The 23,713-nt window shown below is 32.8% G+C and overlaps 1 protein-coding gene across 1 annotated transcript in view; it reads left to right on the top strand.

Moving 5' to 3' along the window:
* The window catches only part of LOC127724559 (neuron navigator 3-like), a 175,976-nt gene that overhangs the window by 18,357 nt on the left and 133,906 nt on the right, over positions 1–23,713 (top strand). Inside the window, exons 4-6 of the mRNA XM_052231542.1 lie at positions 14,710–14,782; positions 19,338–19,515; positions 22,440–22,597. Coding sequence (XP_052087502.1) covers positions 14,710–14,782; positions 19,338–19,515; positions 22,440–22,597 — 409 coding nt within the window. The remainder of the gene's footprint in view (positions 1–14,709; positions 14,783–19,337; positions 19,516–22,439; positions 22,598–23,713) is intronic.

Below are 23,713 nucleotides of genomic sequence, written 5' to 3'. Positions count from 1 at the left end.
TCTGCAAGTCTCTTTTAAAATCTTCTCTAAGGTATTATACAGTTTTGAAATGTCTTATTCTCTGTGTGTAAGCAGTCTCTGTCTTCTAAAATGAGGGGCCTGATGGGGGGGGGGGGGGGTCTCATCACGATTCACGAGTTGATTTTTTTGTCAATCACGATTCACAGAAAATAAATTTCCATGATCACAGATCACGAAAATATAAAAAAAATAATAAATCTGTAGAAAAACAGATCACGATAGCGAAAATGCGCCGATCACGAAGAACGAAAATAACCCATCAGGCCCCTCTAAAATGATTACTGTGTTTGTGTCCTGTAAATAAATGTATGGGTGAATTAAATTATTTTTCAGGTTGATTAAAGAGCTTTTAGCAAGTTAAATTGATATTAAGCTTGTAGCAGAAGAAATGTACTTTAAGACTTTTGATGAATACAGGATAAATGGATAGCACATAATCAAAACCATAATCCTTATATTATGTTTTAGTGAAAACTAAGAATATGATTTAAAAATCTCAAGACTAACATTCAATGTCAAGTTTAAGCAGTCTTAAAACCCTGGGCGCATATATATATATTTTTCAAGCCAAGATGTTTGATAAACAATTGATGTTTGTCAGCTATTTAAATCTATTGAGTTGTTTAACTACTAAAATATTACAATTCCTAGTTTTACATTAAAGGAGATGAGACTCTGAAATTCTCAGCTTCGGTATAAAGGTAATCAGAGGCTGAGACTCTGTGATTCGGTTCTTAGAATTTATTCACAGAATGTATACACGTGTACCTGTTTATGTTTTGTTTTGATACAAACATGGCTATTGTATAACTTTCCAAGGGTCTAGGAGGCATTATTTCATATTAGAAAATTAATTTTTTTCAGCAGTTTTTGTTCAGTAACTTTGAGCAGTGTTTGTCATGGTATGTTTTATTGTCTGGTTTTGTTTTTGCAATGCTTTTGCTGTCTACATGGTACAGTTAAAATCATTGAGTTAAGTGCTTTACTTGAGTTAAATTTCCTGTACTGAATTTTATTGCATCTTTTGTTAGTCCTCTGATTGATAATAAAGAAAAAAGGGGGAGGCTAACGTTCTCCAAAAACTAGTTTCGGCCTGCCATGTTGTCAAGTGTCTGTCCAAAGTCAGGTACCATTAATTTATTTACAAGTTTTCGCACTTCAACAATTAAGGTAGAGAATTAAACTAGTTTTTATAGTGAAAATTTGGCTTTTTTTCATAGTTTTATCTGACAGAAGGTAGAAAGTCTGCCACACTTCAAGTTCTATTATACTAAGCTTCATGTTTATGCAATTTGAAAGAAATAGTCTAATAGATTTTCAAAACTTGCAAGATTCTTTAAAACTGAAGCCTTCCAGCTCACAGAATTACTCTGTTGCTGCTAAGCAATCATAATAATAACCCCAAACATTGATTTAATGGTCATTTTACATGCAATAAAGTTATTTCTGGAAGACCTAATATTCACTGCAGCAGAGCTGACACATGTAAAAAGTCTTATTCAATTATTCCCTAAGAAAATAATATCTGATTTAATTATCGCAGTACATACTTAATAGAAGTCTGTAAGCCAACCTTTAACACCTAGCTTCCTCAGAAAATCGTAATTTCTTTTGATGTCTTACGGCCTCTATCTTGTATCTATCTATTATCTGCGGCTAAATGATGCCAAATGATTCGGAAGGGAGAATATCTAATCATGTAATGGCCAAAGATAAATACAAAAAAGTAAATTGTATTTTACCTAAAAGTTTGAGAATGGGTCTATTCTAAATGAACTCGCCTGACTCATATAATATATAAACTCCCATATATGATATCTGCATTCAATGGAGACACCATTTTAAAATTCCTCTAAATTTATACAAGTTGTAAAAACTTAAAAACCCATATGAATAATGGAAGGTGTGTCTGATTTTATGACAATGAGACTGAGCAACCTAACAATACAAAACAACAAAAGATATCTAGATCTAACTACTGTAAATTTAGAAATTATTGCGAGGTTTTTATTAATGCGAATAATGCGACTACTTTAGTATCGCAATAATAAGAATTCTCATTCTGATATCAAATACATATATCTGTATGTAGCTTTTCCTAAAATCGCAATAATTAAACTCGCATTTTTGTTATTTTTTTTAAAATCGCAATAATAAATGCATGCAATAATTTCTGAATTTACAGTAAGTCACACAAATTCTTGTCTTCATCAATTGCAGATGTCTTAAACTGTTGTATGTCTATATCAGTTTAAAGGAAATCCAATCCTGGTTTTTGGCCAATAAACAAATTTGAAAGATTTCATTCCTTTTCAAATTGTATCCACTCATAATGATTTTCATATATCGCTCTCTATCTTGCCAACCAATGTTACCTACTCTGGTAACATGATAACCTCTCTCTCTATCTTGCCAACCAATGTTACCTACTGTGGTAACATGATAACCTCTCTCTCTATATTGCCAACCAATGTTACCTACTCTGGTAACATGATAACCTCGCTCTCTATCTTGCCAACCAATGTTACCTACTCTGGTAACATGATAACCTCGCTCTCTATCTTGCCAACCAATGTTACCTACTCTGGTAACATGATAACCTCGCTCTCTATCTTGCCAACCAATGTTACCTACTCTGGTAACATGATAACCTCGCTCTCTATCTTGCCAACCAATGTTACCTACTCTGGTACCATGATAACCTCGCTCTCTATCTTGCCAACCAATGTTACCTACTCTGGTAACATGATAACCGTGCTCTCTATCTTGCCAACCAATGTTACCTACCCTGGTACCATGATAACCTTGCTCTCTATCTTGCCAACCAATGTTACCTACTCTGGTACCATGATAACCTTGCTCTCTATCTTGCCAACCAATGTTACCTACTCTGATACCATGATAACCTCCCTCTCTATCTTGCCAACCAATGTTACCTACTCTGGTAACATGATAACCTTGCTCTCTATCTTGCCAACCAATGTTACCTACTCTGGTAACATGATAACCTTGCTCTCTATCTTGCCAACCAATGTTACCTACTCTGGTACCATGATAACCTTGCTCTCTATCTTGCCAACCAATGTTACCTACTCTGGTAACATGATAACCTTGCTCTCTATCTTGCCAACCAATGTTACCTACTCTGGTACCATGATAACCTTGCTCTCTATCTTGCCAACCAATGTTACCTACACTGGTAACATGATAACCTTGCTCTCTATCTTGCCAACCAATGTTACCTACTCTGGTAACATGATAACCTTACTCTCTATCTTGCCAACCAATGTTACCTACTCTGGTAACATGATAACCTTGCTCTCTATCTTGCCAACCAATGTTACCTACTCTGGTACCATGATAACCTTGCTCTCTATCTTGCCAACCAATGTTACCTACTCTGATAACATGATAACCTCGCTCTCTATCTTGCCAACCAATGTTACCTACTCTGGTAACATGATAACCTTGCTCTCTATCTTGCCAACCAATGTTATCTACTCTGGTCACATGATAACCTCTCTCTCTATTTTGCCAACCAATGTTACCTACTCTGGTAACATGATAACCTCTCTCTCTATCTTGCCAACCAATGTTACCTACTCTGGTAACATGATAACCTTGCTCTCTATCTTGCCAACCAATGTTACCTACTCTGGTACCATGATAACCTTGCTCTCTATCTTGCCAACCAATGTTACCTACGCTGGTAAACATGATAACCTCACTCTCTTTCTTGCCAACCAATTCTACTATAATTCATTAGATATGCAAATTTTCTTTGTTCTAAATTTCTTATATTCATTAAAATTGAAATCCCTTGGCGCTTGAATTCTTAATACTTAAAATACATGTACTGTTTATGTTAAAATGAATATCATTTTGACCGGGACTATAAAAAAGGCAAATATTGAGCCTTCGACTTGTTTGTGACAGTTTCCAATATACATATAGAGTGGACCAAACACTACAAGTAGAAGAATTATATCCCTGCACTTCCAAAATCTAGAGAGGATTTTACGCACGAATCGTTAACAAAGATGGATATTGAGACAAATAAATTTGATAATTTTGTACAGGTTAATGATAAACAAACTGGAATAATTATTCTTACATGTGTAACCAATCTTCAATGTTTATGCAGTGTGCAAGAAATTCTTCTACCTCCCCGTGGTGAGCAGGCGGTAAAAATTTTATATCTGGCGATCAGAAGGAGTACTCCTTCATCATTCTTAATTTTTTTTCGCTCAAATGTACTATGCTTAATTTTATTTTTCCTCCAATGTCCTAAAACTTTCGGCACTCAAATGTCTTATACTTCTCAAATAAGGTATATGAAAATAGCACTTAATCAGTTTCGGGTGACCACCGTGCTTTTCTGGACTTCCCTTCATCAGGAACTCTCAAACTAAAACATCTGAAAGCCAAGGATGTGTAAATGTATGACTAAAGTAATTTTTCTCTTTTACCAATGATAACCTACTGTATTAAAAAGTATCTATGAACATTAAGTTGGTTTACAGTAAAGGCATATAGAATATAAAACATCATTTATGCAAATTTCTCATGATTGAAAACTTGTTTGCTTAAATGGTCATCATGTTTACCAGAGTAGGTAACATTGGTTGGCAAGATAGAGAGAGAGGTTATCATGTTACCAGAGTAGGTAACATTGGTTGGCAAGATAGAGAGCAAGGTTATAATGTTACCAGAGTAGATAACATTGATTGTCAAGATAGAGAGCAAGGTTATCATGGTATCAGAGTAGGTAACATTGGTTGGCAAGATAGAGAGAGAGGTTATCATGTTACCAGAGTAGGTAACATTGGTTGGCAAGATAGAGAGAGAGGTTATCATGTTACCAGAGTAGGTAACATTGGTTGGCAAAATAGAGAGAGAGGTTATCATGTGACCAGAGTAGGTAACATTGGTTGGCAAGATAGAGAGCAAGGTTATCATGTTACCAGAGTAGGTAACATTGGTTGGCAAGATAGAGAGCGAGGTTATCATGTTACCAGAGTAGGTAACATTGGTTTGCAAGATAGAGAGCGAGGTTATCCTGTTACCAGAGTAAGTAACATTGGTTGGCAAGATAGAGAGCGAGGTTATCATGTTACCAGAGTAGGTAACATTGGTTGGCAAGATAGAGAGCGAGGTTATCATGGCACCACAGTAGGTAACATTGGCTGGCAAGATAGAGAGCGAGGTTATCATGTTTACCAGAGTAGGTAACATTGGTTGGCAAGATAGAGAGCGAGGTTATCATGGTACCAGATTAGGTAACATTGGTTGGCAAGATAGAGAGTGAGGTTATCATGTTTACCAGAGTAGGTAACATTGGTTGGCAAGATAGAGAGCGAGGTTATCATGGTACCAGAGTAGGTAACATTGGTTGGCAAGAAAGAGAGTGAGGTTATCATGTTTACCAGCGTAGGTAACATTGGTTGGCAAGATAGAGAGCAAGGTTATCATGTTATCAGAGTAGGTAACATTGGTTGGCAAGATAGAGAGCAAGGTTATCATGGTACCAGAGTAGGTAATTAAATCAATGTTTGGGGTTATTATTATGATTGCTTAGCATATTTTTTTGTTGCTATTTAATGTTTTCTTTTAAGAGAAGATGCAGTAAGTTTGACATATTCACATCATTTCTATGCACAAAATTCCCATTTATGATTTCTTAGAAATTAAGTCGCTTTACCCTTTTTATCTTAATGTTGCAGGCTGTTTTTTTAAATCAACAGACAAGTTACGGTTTGATTAAGTCCATTTCTATGAAGGAAAGGAGTTAATTTGTATAATTTGGCATTTTCTGATGCAGTCTAATTTTATCTAATGAGAAAAAGGGAACTTAATATGAAGATCACATTGGTTTTTGTCTAGACTTAATAACATCAGACTGACTTATATATACTCAAAAGTGTCACTAATAAAAGGTACATTAGCCTTTTCTTAAGTCTCAAGAATCTTATCCTTTTTTAATTAAATTCGTCTAGGCAGAAATATCCAAACTGATTTCCAGAATTTATTTTCATTTTCAAGTTTGAATTTGATATGTAAAGGTTATACAACAAATGTTGTAGAAGAAAGTAATAATACATTTGAATTTTCTGCTGTAATAACTTCATATGAAAAAGTTACATATATATGTCAATAAGTCGGCAACCCAGGCCTACTTCGATTCGTCCAACTCTGGTTGACTAGAGTTATAAAATGAGTGTTATTACCCATGTGAATTCGCGAAATCAAAGTGAAAAACTCTTCTCGAGTTGACTCTCAAAAGGGTGGATATAAATATGCAGTAGTTAATTCTTTTTATAGACGTCGATAATAAACAACTTTATGTTTGTTTAAATTTGTAACATTAAATTAAAGAACTTTTATCATTTAATCATTTACAGTTCTTCCCATGCAGGTTACTACATTCATTTTAAAACTTGCGTTGTAAGTAAAGAGAATGGATTGTCGTAATTACATTCACATCTTACTCTCTAAGCAACTCAAATTCACGAAAATATCTTTTTTCTCTGCTCTATTTATAAACATCACCGACAGTATTTACACACAAAAAATATTTATTTCATACTCTTCTTTGCTGTTCTTGTTTTTCACCATTTTGTAACTCTAGTAAACCTGCCTCAACCCATGGTTACTGTCGAGTTAACTCAGGTAGGTTCAAAAGGTCAAACTCGGGGAGTTTGATTGTCAGTCGAGTTTACTTGACAGACTCTACTAACCCGAGTTGGACCAATCAAAGTAGGCCCCAATGACACAACAACCCAATAGACATCTAGAGGTATGATAATGGTAAATGGCAATTTTGTCACATGATGACCTTGTAATCATACTTGAACTTTGTCTTTAAAAGCAAATCATTCTGATATCCAAAAATTTGCTGTAAAATTAGTTCTTAGCTGTATGACGAATAAAAGGAATCGTTGCAATTTCATCTTGAAGATGACCTGATTTTACTCAGAATATTATCTTGCAGAAAAATTAATCATACAGATATCTTTGCCTTGTTGAACTTTCATAATTGACCATACAAAGTCATCTGCAATTTTTCATCCTAACTTTTCGACATTTCTTTAATTCATCATAAAGTTATGAGGGAATTCTGATACAAACTTTCAATATTTACAAATGATTCATTTTCCAATGATTCATTGTGACAATTAGGAACATCCTCGGTGAAGTGGTGCCGAGAGATCTTCGATAAGTCTGGCAGAGCTCCGCTCTGACTTACAATTTGATAATGTCTGAATTAGCAAGTTCTGCAAATATCAGTACAATTGTGTGTAGTCTGTTTCATCATATATCTTTTACAGATGGGAGTCAAAATTATATTGGATTTTTTCGTAACATATAACTTCTTGCTAATTAATAACAAATGAGAGAGCCTTATATTATTGGTGATTCATGGAAGATGTTTTTGGTAGAAGGGGGCGTGCAAATTAGAAATGTCGATGAAAGAAGTAATTTTTTTTATAGACAGGGATATTAAATTGATGTGAATCATAGGAGGATTTCCTAAAGTAAAAATTTCTTAAGTGAGGATACATCACAGAATATAGGATTAATTTAATGTTCCCTCTTAAAAATGAGTGAAAAAAAGGAGGAAGAACATTTCTTTCTCCAGCTGTCTTTTCTCTTTTCACTGTTAGCATAAATAAGTAAGAGAATTATCTCCCCTTTTAGGTTTATATTTTCATACATCACTGATAATTTTGATTTTTTGTTGGTTTTTTTTTTCAAAATTTCTATTTCATTCACCTATGACCTTCTGCTATAATACATTGAACCTCTGACCCCTCCCACCAAAAAAAATATATAAATTTTACAATAGCTAAAAAATTTCAACCATGCAGCGACACTAGATCCTTAAAATTGAGTGTGGGTGTTTATAAAATATAAAAAATATGTAAACAGTACATGCTGAATGTTACTATATGTGAGGGGCCTGATGGGGGGGGGGGTCTCATCACGATTCACGAGTTGATTTTTTTGTCAATCACGATTCACAGAAAATAAATTTCCATGATAACGGATCACGAAAATATATAAAATAAAATAAATCTGTAGAAAAACGGATCAGGATAGCGAAAATGAGCCGATCACGAAGAACGAAAATAACCCATCAGGCCCCTCATATGCCACAACAACATTTAAAAGCACCTTTTTACCATGTCATTTTAATTAAACTGTCAGTTAAAGATAACAAATTGATAATTAACGACTTTTATTGATGAGTCTGATTGACAAGATTGATGATCTAATAACTAAAAGTTTATACAATAATTTTATGTTTTGAATTTACAGCAAAAGGACTATAGTCCCTTTTCTAGGAATTTGTCTCCTTTAATTATTCAAATATGATGTAAATTGCAAAAATCAAAACTGTCAAAATAATTTGTAATTATAAATGAAATATTTTACTGTAAAACTTAATAATTGCTGATTCATTGATTGTTGCAGTAAAAGCAGCATTTCAGATCTTTTTGTTCAAAACAGATCACTAATTAGAGCTTTCATGCGGATTGCAAAGAATTTCTAATTTGTATAAATGCAGCCGAGATAATTAATTTAAACAATTTCCTGCAGATAACAACTAATTTCAATTTAGTCCAGCATTATCATTTGAAAATCTTGTGTCCTAGCTGGTTTAGTCTGCTGTTCAGAGAAAAACTGTTACTTTAGTGAAAAATCGATAGAACACATTTGCTTTGTTTCATTGACAAAGACTGTTATGTTGGAGGGATGTGTTGAATCCTTTAATGAAGACTTCTTGAATTGTCCCAATAGAAAATCGAAAAAATCTTTCAATTATCTGGTTTAATTTCATAGCCAAAACATATTTTATAATCCTTACACATGCACTGTAGTATATAAATGGATTAATCATAATTAATATTTATAATGTTTGTGTCATGGTGATTTAAGATTTTTGATTGAGAACAAAATCAACATCAGTTAAGGTCATGTTCGCTCCTCTTGTTTTTGAATTTTTGCCAGATATTCAGAATCCTCTGGTTTTATCGATGTAGTACCATTAAAAAATTTTGCCCACAAACCCCTACTTTTCTTTTCATATTTTAATTATGTATAGTTTTAAAAGCATTTTTTGAAAATCTTTAAAAATCCTTATTATTTTTTCATAGTTTTTGAAAGAGAAAAGGTGCAAATGTTAAATGCATGAAAATCTAGAGAGAATCACTTCCCGCCAAATTTTCAATGGCTTATATCTTGAAAACAAGCACACGGACCCTTCATTTTTTTCTGCTTTGTTTAAGTTCCTTTATTCATATACTTTCAATTTATAACAGTCTTTTAAAAATCTTGTTATAATTTTGAAACAGAGTAGAGAACATCCTTAAATATGCATCTGCTACCCGAGTTTACAGACTTAATTACTTATGTTTACCAGCCAATGATAAATGCTATGAAACAAAGATAATAAATGCATATTGTGCATATAGTTGCACTTTGTTTACATTGGCTGTTAAATAAATATTTGCAGTCTTTTAATTTTATTTTATATCCTCATAATATAATCAATCATATTTTACCTGATAAATAGTAAATTGGGAGACCAGTGATTTTGTAGTGAGTTTTAATATTAACATTATCAACTTTGTAATTTGTTTTGTTTATATTGAGAAAATATTTGCAAACTATTAATTTTATCATAAGAGTAAACTTTGCAGTCAAGGGGAGCTATGCAATGTGTTACTAAAGCCTCAGGACAACATTGAATTGAAGAACAGCAATAAAACTGCTGTTCCTTTGCTTTGGGTTTTGTGTATTGGGATTTTGTGTCATGTCTTATTATGTGTCATGTCTTGTAATGTGTCATGTCTTATTATGTGTCATGCCTTGTTATGTGTCGTGTCATGTCTTATTATGTGTCATGTCTTATTATGTGTCATGTCGTGTTATGTGTCATGTCTTATTATGTGTCATGTATTATTATGTGTCATGTCTTGTTATGTGTCATGTCTAATAGTATGTAAAAAAACAAACTTAGACCTATCATCTTCCATTTTGTTCCCATCCTTCTGTTTTATGATAAGAATTTTATTCACCAGATTAGGACCCACAGGACAGAGCATATAGAACATAAACAATATGATTGAAGGAACATTTGCAGAACAATAATATATTCTATCTAGACATAAAAAAAGCATGTATTGTAAGTTCAGAAATTATTGCGATGCTTTTATTAATGCGAAAAATGCAGCAGCATCCGAGTTTCACAATTATAATAACTTGCATTCATAATTTCAGTAGGGATTTATCATCATAATATTTTTGCAATTGCATTAATTAGATTTTGTCGAAGATCAATTATTTGCAGTTATAAATGCACATCAATTTCAGAATTTACAGTAATATAATTGAAAAAAAAAACCAAAAAAAAAACCAGCAACATATACATCATTCAGTTTTTCAAATGTTTTGAGATTGAGTCTTCCTGATGAAGATCGATCCAGAGTAGCACTTAATTGATCTGCACCAAAAAGTTGGTGGCGAAGTGGTCAAAGTAGTTTAACTACTATATCACTAGCCTGTCAACACTGAGGTTGTTGTAAGTTCAAAACCTGCAGGTGTGTTTGACTCCAATCTTAATTGACTAATATGGTCAGTTTTTCTGCCTAAGGTTGGTGGTTTTCATGGTGCACATCAGCTTCCTGACCACCAATACAAACTGGTAACCAAGAAATAGCCTATTAATGATTCTAAACACCAATAAATAGACCAATCAATCAATTTTTCATTTTTTTTTTCTTCTTAAAAACTTCAATGAACAGCAATTTAAACACCAAACATCTTTCAGTTATTTGTTTTACGAGACGTCCTGTTAATTCTGCTCTTTGAGAAATAGTAAGCTTATAGATGGGTAATAAAAAAACCAAAACAGTCCAGTATAAACTACTTACGGTGACCTATAGTTGTTAACTTCTATGTCATTTGTTGTCTGGTGGAGAGAAAATGATAATGTCTCATTGAAAAAATTATACCACATCTTTTTATTTTTATACTTATTTTCTCATGTTAGAATAAACACAAAAGGTGGTTGAAAAAACATTTCACTCTATGTCTGTATTGCCTAAAGGTCAGAATTCTCTAAATACTTATTTCCTCATGTTAAAATAACAGAAAAGGTGGTTGAAAAAACATTTCATTCCATGCCTGTCTTGTAAAAAGGTCAGAAATTACTTCAATGATAGATTTCGAGTGTTGAAACATTTGTAAAAAGTCAAGAATTGCAAATAAACCAAAATATTTAGTTACAAGTTAACATAGAAAGATGTTGACCTTATCAGGTGACCTGTCAACACTTTGATATACATCACCTGTATCTTTCACCTTCTGTAACCTTTCAAAAAAATTACCAGATAAAACTTATCCTCAAATCTGAAGTTATCTGATTAGGGTATATACCTATATGTGGATGCCTATTCTGGATTGGAGATGTATGAAAGTAAAAACTTTCCTTCAAACCTTGTTTTTTTATCAGTGCAAAATTATAGTGTTTCTAAGATATATGTGCAAAAATTTGTTAAAACAGCTACTTCATTATAGTGACAACCGATTGCAGGGGGCAGATCCAGAAATTTTTTAATTGGGGGTGAGGGCGTAATTTCATAAAATGAATTAAATATAGCAAAATTTTGGATGATTTCATCCTAAAAAAATGATATAAATCGTGGAAAAAATGATATAATACTTTTTGGCAATCAAGGGTGAAAGGGGGGTTACATCCTGTACACCCCCTGGATCCGCCACTGGATTCTTGTGACTGACAATGTAATATTGTAAACATAAACCTTGTTTTGGAATACCTCAGATGATTGTCAGTGACCAGACTAGGACCCATTAAAACTTTGTGGAGAATTGATCAATAAATCAACCAAAGATTTCATCAGTATGCCAGTCAAAACTGTTATCAAAAGGGAACAAGAGTGTCTTCTAATAGGTTCTCTTTGATTGATGTGCAAGTGGTGTCTTCTCATAGATTCTCTTTGATTGATGTGCAAGTTGTGTCCTCTTGGAGATTTTCTTTTTGATTGATCAGCTGATTTTTGTTGACATAGACTGCACTGAAACATAGATATGTCAATATCAATTGCTTAAACGTCAGTTTCATTTCCTGAAATATACATGCTTCAGGAAATTTGTAAGATATTTTTGTCTAGGGTTAAATGTCCAAATCAATACAAGGTATTTTGGGTCCATTTAAAGTAGAAATTTATCAACAAAACATGACTTTTACATTATTTTTACACAAATCAGAGAAATTTATGGACTTTTCCTAATGACATTGACATTTTAAATGCAAGTTAATTTGGAAAGAAATTGGTTAGCAGTTACCAATATTTGTAGAAATTGCACTTTGGGGGATTTCCGTACAATTTTTTTTTTTTTAGCAAATTAGAAAGATAGAATTTGATTAGATAGAAATAAATAGTGAAAGTTCTGTCTTTTTTCTGTTTTATACAGTTTTATAAAGTTCAGTCTGTTTTCTCAAATTCAGAGTTTTATATATCATGTATGTTTGTTAAAGCCATTGGCCCATATAGGCGTAAAGCGCTTTTTCATTAAAGAATAAAATTAAGATAAAAAATTTAGAAGAAAAAACAATTCGTTAAAAAAGACTCAGAGTTAAATTTTGACAAAAAAAATCATCATTGTAAAGAAAAAGATCAGTAATAAAAGAGAGTTGAAAGATCCAAAAGTGACATTCAAACTCATAAGTCGAAAATAAACTGACAACGCCATGGCAAAAAACAAAAAAAGATCAAAAGACAAACAACAGTATACAAAACACAACGTAGAAAACTAAAGGCTGAGCAAAAATCGAGGGTGATCCCTGAGGTGCTGCAGAAGAAAATAGACAATTATGCTGTTTATGATAAGTAAAATAGGGTAAAACTCATTTTATGCTAACTAAATGCTATCCAGTGATCTGTAGTTCTTAACTCTTTGGTCAGTCACTAACAAAATGTTTTAAAAAACATTACTTCATTGTTTTTTGTACACACTGAGGTATAAATATTTTTATATACCTATAGGGAGTTATTTCAGAATGTTAGGTCATTCTAACCTGGACGATTAATAAGTTTCAATGAAAATTCTTCTTTGGGTGTCAGGATTGCCCACAGGAAGTCCTCCTTACAGTGGTCGGTCTTTCATTTGAACAATTTTGACACCCCTCAGCATGTTTTACAACAAGAAAAAATATGCATTTATCTTTTATGTAACTATTAGCAAAGTCTGAACTGAATTGTACTGAGACATTAGTTAATGTTTATCTAGTTATACCTATTTGTATCCACATGGTATAGATTTTATCTCATTACATAAAGCATCATCAGTAATGTCTTCAATTGTAACTCTGTTGAAAAATGTATATACAGATTTACATGTTTTTAGCATTACAGAAGATGTGACAAAACCTCAAATTAACAAGCTGCTGTAATTAAGTCAGAATTAAGAATCACATCAAACAGATGTGGATGGCTATTAACTTCCATCTTTAGATTTTACACATGATGGTTCTACAGTTTATGATGTCTTCTCACATAATAGTAAAATTAATGGTATGGTTTTTGTAGAACTGACTGACCTTTTGTGACAGGACTTTCATGTTCTCACTAATATTGGTGGATTTTGTTGTCTGTAACATTAGATTTTACAATCACACACCCCCCCTTCCCAGCCATGGTTCTCCCCTTATTACATGTTTGGTCAGCAATATCAATATCTTTAATGTACAGAGTGTTTGACCAGTTGTGGTAGGTAATTGACTTCAAGGCTCCTGCTTTAGTCTTCAAGTTTATTGTAAGTGTGTGGTGCTATCAATTTCAAAATAAAAATGTTTTTTCCAGGTTCTTTTGAAATGAGTGCTGTTACAAGTATGTGTAGTCATACATATAGACTAAGGAAGGGGATGACACACTATGAGATGATAGATAATTAGAGGGTAAAAAAATAGGATCTGGGAAAAAGAAAGGGGGAAAAGTGGGGTAAAAAAAACTGAAATAGCAGGATTTGGTAATGAGCATCCCTGTGTTAAACCACCCCACCCACCCCCCTTTTTCCACTAAGGTAATTTACTTCCTGGCGACTAACTGCCAGTTTTGCTGTTGATGTGTGTACTGTTGTGTCACAGGAAGTTGTGGAAGTATTTATGCTATTATTTGGTAGTTTTGACTTCAAGCCTCTTTCAGTTATACTTGTAGACTTAAGTTTTCATACTGACAATTGTATGAAATAATAAAATTATATTATAAAGCTGATTTTCAATTTTACCATTGAAAGGTTTAAAATTACAGCTTTTCAATGTTTGTATAAGGTTTTTGATTACAAATATTTTGGCCTCTAATATCACTGAAGAGATATTAGTTGTTGTAAATAGCATGTAGTGAATTACTATAATACTTGATTGACAGTTAAACTGGTACCCTTTAATGTCTTGATTGACAGTTAAACTGGTACTGTCTTGATTTACATATTGAGGTTAAGATCTCACCATTGGGTTTAAAGTACTACTGTCAATCAAATTAAATTGCAGCTTTATAGTAATGAGGCATTCATCAGATGTCATAACTGTTTCATATAATTCTTAATCTATTTGTGCATTATACTTCCAATTGTATTAAAAGTATGATTTATTTGTTATTGCAGGTTGAAAATATCAACACTTGTCTTACATTCCTGGCCAATCTTGGTGTAAGTGTAGAAGGACTCTCAGCTAAAGGTTTGTATGTTAGGGAAAAAAAGGGGGAAATAATTTATCATTAACCTTATTACAATATGTTTTACTTCTTACCAGTAATGTTAAAACTAAGCTAGTATTATTAACACATGCAGTATTACTAGCAATATTTTAAGACAAATAATTATGGTCAAGAGATTTTTAAAGTTTTCCTCATCTATTGATTGATTGATTGTTGGTTGCTTAACGTCCAGTGGCTTTCTTCATCGAAAATCATTGACTAAATTGCAGCTGAGTGAATATAATTTAACATCAATATTTAGAATTTAGCACAGTTAGCTTTGGTTTGAAGATCTGCATTTTTAACAAAAGTGACATTGAGTTTTATATAAAGATATGGGTAAGTGCCTTGAATTTCTGCCTAAATATGTACTTATAAAAATCAGAAGATGTGGTATGATTGCCAATGAGGAACCGAATGATGTAGAAGGTAAGCCATTAAAGGTCATCCTAAGAACTTCATCAATGAACAAGTCCCATTCCGCATAGCAAGCTATTCATATATATATTTTTCAGATAAAAAAAGATGGAAACTTCAAGCTATATTCATTAGTACAAGAATAAGAAAATGAGACAACTGTATCCATAAAACCAAAGGATGTAATTAATTAAAGGTCACTGTATGGTCTTGAACAATGAGCAAGCCCATCTAATAGCATCTAAGGTTCCAAATGAAAATATATGTGTGGTTCCAGTTACATCCTGAAAAAAAATAGGGTCTGTAGGTCAGAATTTTTTTTTTTTTTTTTTGGATTGTCAAAAAACAGGAGAAAAAAATTGTGTGTCCAATTCTGAAATTTATACATCCCTACCGAAAATTCACCATTTTCTATAATCAGTAAAATAACAAAAATACCGAACTCCAAGGAAAATTCAAAACTATATGTTTGGTTGTAAAAATAACGTGTTATGGTTTTAGTTAATTTTGTTGAATTTTTAGCCGTAGTGGATACGTCTAATGGAAATTCAGATGACAGAAGTCTGTGAATTTAAATTATTGAAATTCACATTCCACAAAATAGGATCTTTCAAAATTCATTTTTATACGACCGCAAAAAAATTTTGTGGTCGTATATTGGTATGACGTTGGCGTCGTCGTCGTCGTCGTCGTCGTCGTCGTCCGGCGTCGTCGTCCGAATACATATTGGTTTTCGCACTCTAACTTTAGTTTAAGTGAATGGATCTTTTTGAAATTTTACCATAAGGTTAAATACCACAAAAGGAAGGTTGGGATTGATTTTGGGGGTTATGGTACCAACAGTTAAGGAATTAGGGGCCAAAAAGGGGCCAAAAATGAGCATTTTCTAGTTTCCAGACAATAACTGTGGAACGGTGTATGGATCTCTCTGAAATTATACTACAAGTTTCCATACCACAAAGGGATGGTTAGGATTTGCTTTGGGGGGTTATGGCTCAAACCGTTTAGGAATTAGGGGCAAAAAAGGGGGAAAAACAAGGTTGTCCTGGTTAATGGACAAATACTTTAGTACAAAACATAATTTAAAGCAGTGTAAGGGAGATAAATCAAATACATCATTGAAATTATCTCCCTTACACTGCTTTTAAATTATGTATAAAGTAATGGTTAATGAACAATAAAGATAATCTAAAATAGTGTAAGGGAGGTAATCCAAATACAACGTTTTGGTTACTTCCCTTACACTGCTTTTAAATTATGTTTAAAGAAATGCATATTTATAAAGGAAGACCAGTAAAAATATCTGCAAATGTTTTCATCTTTTTTTTTTACAAAAAAATCCATATGAAAGATTTGACACTATATTTTTATTAATTCTATTATAAATTAGATTAAGTTAGCACTATGGTAAATTTAAATGGGTAATTATGGTTGCCAACTCCATTGGAAATTTGAATTGAGATTATGACCATATCTTGAGGGAAAGAATTTTTTTGGGGGAAAAAGAGGGGGGGGGGATAAAAAGAAATTGTGGGGGGCCAATTTTTTCTCATTTCAGATTTCAGAAATTAAAAAGAATTATTCTTCAAATATTTTTTTTTTTTTCAAATTTCAAATATTGAAAAATTTCAAGAAGTAATCTTTAATTGCACAGTATGGCGCATTAGATTTGTAAAATCTTTGATCACATTTATTTATTTGTTATGCCGAATCTAACAGTGTATTTAGATTTTTAATTTTGGGTCCAGTTTTCAAATTGGTCTACATTAATGTCCAAAGGGTCCAAAATTAAACTTTGTTTGATTTTAGCAAAAATTGAATATATGAGGTTCTTTGATATGCTGAATCTAAACATGTATTTAGATTTTTGATTTTTGGCCCAGTTTTCAAGTTGGTCCAAATTGGGGTCCAAAATTAAACTTTGTTTGATTTCAACAAAAATTGAATATATGGGGTTCTTTGATATGCTGAATCTAACCATGTATTTAGATTTTTTATTTGTGGACCCCGTTATCTAATTGGTTCATATTGAGGTCAAAAGGGTCCAAAATTAAACTTTGTTTGATTTCATCTAAAATTGAATTATTGGGGTTCTTTGATATTCCAAATCTAACTGTGTATTTAGGTTTTTAATTTTGGGTCCTGTTTTTTAAATTGGTCTACATTGAGGTCCAAAGGGTCCAAAATTAAACTTAGTTTGATTTTAACAAAAATTGAATTCTTGGGGTTCTTTGATTTGCTGAATCTAAACATGTGTTTAGATTTTTGATTATGGGCCCAGTTTTCAAGTTGGTCCAAGATAGGGTCCAGTATTTAAACTTTGTTTGATTTCAACAAAAATTGAATAAATGGGGTTCTTTGATATGCTGAATCTAAACATGTATTTAGATTTTTGATTATGGGCCCAGTTTTCAAGTTGGTCCAAATTGGGGTCCAAAATTAAACTTTGTTTGATTTCAACAAAAATTGAATATATGAGGTTCTTTGATATGCTGAATCTAACCATGTATTTAGATTTTTTATTTGTGGGCCCTGCTATCAAATTGGTTCATATTGAGGTCAAAAGGGTCCAAAATTAAACTTTGTTTGATTTCATCAAAAATTGAATTATTGGGGTTCTTTGATATTCCAAATCTAACCGTGTATTTAGATTTTTAATTTTAAGTCCCGTTTTTTAAATTGGTCTTCATTGAGGTCCAAAGGGTCCAAAATTAAACTTAGTTTGATTTTAACAAAAATTGAATTCTTGGGGTTCTTTGATATGCTGAATCTAAACATGTGTTTAGATTTTTGATTATGGGCCCAGTTTTCAAGTTGGTCCAAGTTGGGGTCCAAAATTAAACTTTTTTTGATTTCAACAAAAATTGAATATATGGGGTTCTTTGATATGCTGAATCTAACCATGAATTTAGAATTTTTATTTGTGGGCCCCGCTATCAAATTGGTTCATATTGAGGTCAAAAGGGTCCAAAATTAAACTTTGTTTGATTTCATCAAAAATTGAATTATTGGGGTTCTTTGATATTCCAAATCTAACCGTGTATTTAGATTTTTAATTTTAAGTCCCGTTTTTTAAATTGGTCTACATTAAGGTCCAAAGGGTCCAAAATTAAACTTAGTTTGATTTTAGCAAAAATTGAATTCTTGGGGTTCTTTGATATGCTGAATCTAAACATGTGTTTAGATTTTTGATTATGGGCCCAGTTTTCAAGTTTGTCCAAGTTGGGGTCCAAAATTAAACTTTGTTTGATTTTAACAAAAATTGAATATATGGGGTTCTTTGATATGCTGAATCTAACCATGTATTTTGATTTTGGACATTGGACCATAATAGGTAAATTAAAAAAATTCAAGTTCTTAGACCACATTCTTTCTGTGTCAGAAACCTATGCTGTGTCAAATATTTAATAACAATCCAAATTCAGAGCTGTATCAAGCTTGAATGTTGTGTCCATACTTGCCCCAACTGTTCAGGGTTCGACCTCTGCGGTCGTATCAAGCTGCGCCCCAGCGAAGCATTTTATTCAGAAATGGAAAAAAAGAGTACTAGGGTAGGTCAGGTAACTGGAACCACACATATGTTTTTATTCCCCCGCCATAGCAGAGGGGCATTAAATTTTACCCTTCTCCGTCCGTCTTTACATCTGTACGACCCAAAATTGGTTTCCATTCTCTAACTTTAGTTCACCTCAACCAAATGTTAGGAAACTTATACACAATGCTTATTACCTCAAACACAGACCAAGTTTGAATTTGGGTGGTGTCACCTTTACCGTTCTAGAGTTATGCCCCTTTACAATAGAAAATTGCTGAATTTTTTGTTTCCGTTCTCTAACTTAAGTTTGCCTTAACCAAATGTTATGAATCTTATACACAATGCTCATTACCACAAAACTCAGATCAAATACGAATTTTTGTAGCGTCACTTTTACGGTTCTTGAGTTATGTCTCTTTATAATGTTATATGCAAGTGGGGGCATCATCTGTGTCCCATGGACACATTCCCCATTTATCTTATTTAGCCTTACCTATAAAAAGCCCTGGTGTGACAAAATGTGAAACAATTCAAAAGAAAATATCATGTTTTTCAGTCTGTTTGTACATATTACTATTTTTCAGATATAAAAGATGGGAATCTTAAAGCTATATTAGGCCTGTTCTTTAGTTTGTCACGATTCAAACAACAGCAGAAGACACAGCAGAAACAGGAACACAATAAATGTCATTCAGGGGAGACAACTCACCAGTCAAGTGGCAGCAGCAAAAACCAGCTCAGTAGTAGTGATTCACAATCAAGGTTTATATCATATTATATTATTATATATTATTATTATCAATCTGTTAATCGTCACCTGTTAGGATCTTGACTTTTTTATGTTATTTCAAGAATTTGTTTTTCATGCGAGATTTTTGTTATGCCCCTGCCATGGCGGAGGGGGCATTAAGTTTTACCCTTGTCCGTCTGTACGTCCGTACGTACGTCCCAAAATTGGTTAACATTCTCTAACTTTAGTTTGCCTCAACCAAATGTTATGAAACTTATACACTATGTGTATTACCACAATACACAGATCAAGTCTGAATTTTGGTGGCATCACTTTTACCGTTCTAGAGTTATGCCTCTTTACAAATGGAAAAATTGCTGAATTTTTTGTTTCCGTTCTCTAACTTAAGTTTGCCTCAATTAAATGTTATGAAACATATACACAATGATTATTACCACAAAACTTAGTTCACAGTGGCGTAGCTAGACTTTTATTGAACTGCACGCAGAAGTTGCTGAGCGTAGCTAGGCAAAAAATTTTGCTGAGAGGAGCGAGGCGAAAAAAGTTTGGACCCTTTTTTACAGAAAATGAATCTTTTTTCGATCTAAGATGGTTAAATTTGAAGTGAAGTATGCACAGTTGAGTGTTTTGCTATACTAGTATATCAAATCAAAGACCTAAAACTGACTAAAAAATTCTAAAAACTTTGCAATGCTCGCCAATTTATTATGCTTCAAAGAAAGAAAGGGCTAGAGAACTGGATCCTCTCATGACATATATGTTAACATACGAAAACAAAGCAATTCAAACAATCAATTTTTAATTTGGTGATATATGAATGTGACGTTCGTATGTAAGACCGTATGTAAGACTGAAGTTAACAACCGAGGTCCTTTAGGAGAGTAACATTTTCATTTGCCTAGCATTGTTAAACGTGTCAATAACTTCTTTAGTGTCAATGTCAAAATCAGAATAAACGTGCAGCAGTGCAAGTAAAGAAAGTCTTTCTTGTCCCATGGTCGATCTCAGATACGTTTTTACGCATTTTAGAGCGCTGAAAGAGTGTTCAGCAGTAGAGGTTGAGGGTGGAATGGTGAGAAGTATTTGCAGAATACAGAATATATTTGGGCAAAGTTCTTTCGGCATCATCTTCAATGTTGCACAGAGATGGTCTGGTTTCTTAGATGGATAAATATCCCATCGCGCAACCCACCTTTTAATTTTGAGAAGAAACTGATCTTCTGACTGAAGATCAGACTCGTAGGCGCGAAATATGCAAATTTGATGGTCCCGATTCAAACTTTTCCGATTGTTTGGAAGAAGCATCTGGGCAAGAAAACGTTCTTCCGAATAGACAAGACGATCTCGTTGTTCGTTTTAAATTAGTAGATAGTCTAAAAATTGTATATACCGATGTACGCACAACAAAACTGAACTGATAGAAAACACGGAAACCTTTCTGACAAGTTGAAACACCTATATATACAAAGTGACAGTCAATCGCACTCTTTCTTTTTTTGACTGCTATGATTTTTTAATTATGATTTTTTTTGGGGCCATTTCGTTTGTGCACGCTAGTGCGTCGTTGCGTCAATGGTAGCTACGCCACTGGTTCAAGTACAAATTTGGGTAGTGTCACGTTTACAGTTCTTGAGTTATGTCCCTTTTTAACGTTATATGCAAGAGGGGGCTTCATCTGTGTCCCATGGACACATTCCCCATTTATTTGTCTCAATCAAGGTTTATATCAGTCTGTCATGTGTCTGTACCATGTTAGGACCATCTTTTTCTTTCATATTTCTTTAAAAGAATTTATCCCAAAAATGTATCTTCTCCTTTCTCCTATATTTAATGTAACTAAAGCTTCTATTTTGATCTCTCTAAATTCACATGGCATAACTTATCTTTTACTAGACCATCTCTTCGCCAATAAAAATGGATTACCTTTCAAACTACCAGTACATGAATTTATAAAAAGTCTTTTTTCTATTTTATCCTATTTTGTTTGCCATTTGTTGTTCTTATTAGAATTATTAATATTTGTCATAGCACAATTCCTTGGATTTTATTTAGAATAGAAACAGCACATTTGTGAGTTTATCAAGCTTGAGATTGAATTGTTTAAATTAGTCATTTTTTGTGCTAAAACCATTTAGCTGTTAACTATGCCCATTAAAGTAAGAGACATCACTATAATTGAATAACATCCCTCCTGAGGATTTCTTGTAGATTTATATTCATATAAAAATTTGATTATTGTCCTCAGCAGACGTTTTGAATATATTTTTTGTGTCTTGTACATCATGAATAAATTTAATTTACTGCATCTGACAGTAGCATGATAACTTCCTGTAATGGAAAAAGTTTCATTTGATTTTATGATTGAGAAAATGTGTCGATCATTCATTTGGATTGCCAGACATGCCATTCGTCTACCAAATAAAGATATTTTGTTAATTTTAGCATTTTACATCATTTAAAAAGATTGTGGTTAAAACTTAAATAATAAAAGTGACCTTGAAGTGAACTTTGATTTCACTGAACATTATAAAAACAAAGACTGCAAGAGGATGTTCAAAAGTTATAAGTCAAAGATACCAAGAGGAAGTTTAAAAATTATATAAGTCAAAGATACCAATAGAATGTTCAAAAACTATAAGTCAAAAATACCAAGAGGATGTTCAAAAAATTATAAGTCAAAGATACCAAGAGGATGTTCAAAAATAAATTATAAGTCAAAGATAAACTTGCAATGGCAAAAAGAATAAGACTAGATACCAACAAGTCCACAAAACACTATTTAAACTCAAGACTTAGCAACATGAACCCCACAAAAAACTGGGGGTGCTTTTGAGGTGTAAACACCTTATCCTACATCTGAGGAGTTGTTCCATTGGCTGTTCAACATGTTGTAAATAACTAATCAATTGTTCGTTCATCTTTTATCTTTTTATAGGCTTCCATCTCCATTTAAGTCAGGGAATAGTAAATGTCCTACCATAACTAATCCATCAACCAAACCATCATCCGGTAGTAAATCAACCAGCAAATCATCAGCCGACAAGCATCTCAACCAACAGAACAACAACCAACAATCAGCTACATTACCAGCAGGTAAGTAAAACAACCGACATGAGGGTCGTAATGGGGGTACCTTCATGACCAATAATGGTATCAAATCTTGCTAAATAAAGTTAACGGTTATTTTTGGTGCATGACGATAAAATGTACATTTTCTGTATGACATGTTATTTTCGACAAATCATGTTAAATTCTTTCCAAAAATAATGGTAACAGATAATTATTCAAGACTTCTGACAAATCATGATAGGGATAGTTTGACAAATCACGATAAAATTTTAACCAATTTGACGCTAACAGTAGACGAAAATGATCGTTTGAAACCTGACGGTAAAGGGCATTCCTACCCTCCAACATCAAGGTTGATTGTAAATTCAAGCAACAGTCAGCTTTAGAAGATCTGTACTAACCTATGTATCATAAAAATCACTAATACCAAAGATAAATTATCAAATTGGAGGGAAAAAATTAAGGGTCATGCACTGTTCATCTTAGCAAGAAATCGGTTATACAAATTATATTCAGAAAAGTTTACAACTTAAAATCTGATATTGCAGCTGACAAAGTGTTAGTCAGTGATTAGCATACAAGGAGATCATGACAGACAAAGCTGTCAACCATCAGTTACCATAAACATTAAGCATACCACCAAAAATCATGACAACAGCTAGCAACAAAAAACAACAAATTCATGACCTAAACAACAACATTACAAAAGTTGCCAACATTCAGCATACAACCAGAATTCCTAACCAACAAACATCAAACAACTAGAAATCATAAGCAACAAACATTTCTACTATGGTAAAACCCAGACATATTCTTTTCAACTTTTAAAAGATGAGACGTTAAAATTAACAATTAGGAATTATAATGTTTAAAAATGGAGCTGTCTTTATTGGATTATCTTTGTACTGTCTATGAATGTCACTTAAAAGCCTCTGTGCATTATGGGTAAATCAGATTATATGAAATGATTGTCAGAGAATCTTTTCCCGTGAGACTTGCATGATTTGAGAATAAATGGAGTTATTTAGGAATTCTTCTAAGAATTCTTATGAAATAATGTTGATTTACCATCTGTCTGCAAATGTTTCTATGATTAAAGATCTTGTTCAATAGAAAGTATTATTGTTTATGAATTCCTTT

The sequence above is a fragment of the Mytilus californianus genome, unplaced genomic scaffold (genome assembly GCF_021869535.1).
Source record: "Mytilus californianus isolate M0D057914Y unplaced genomic scaffold, xbMytCali1.0.p SCAF_14, whole genome shotgun sequence".
Taxonomy (NCBI): Eukaryota; Metazoa; Mollusca; class Bivalvia; order Mytilida; family Mytilidae; genus Mytilus; species Mytilus californianus.
This window is presented reverse-complemented; position numbering and strand designations above follow the sequence as displayed.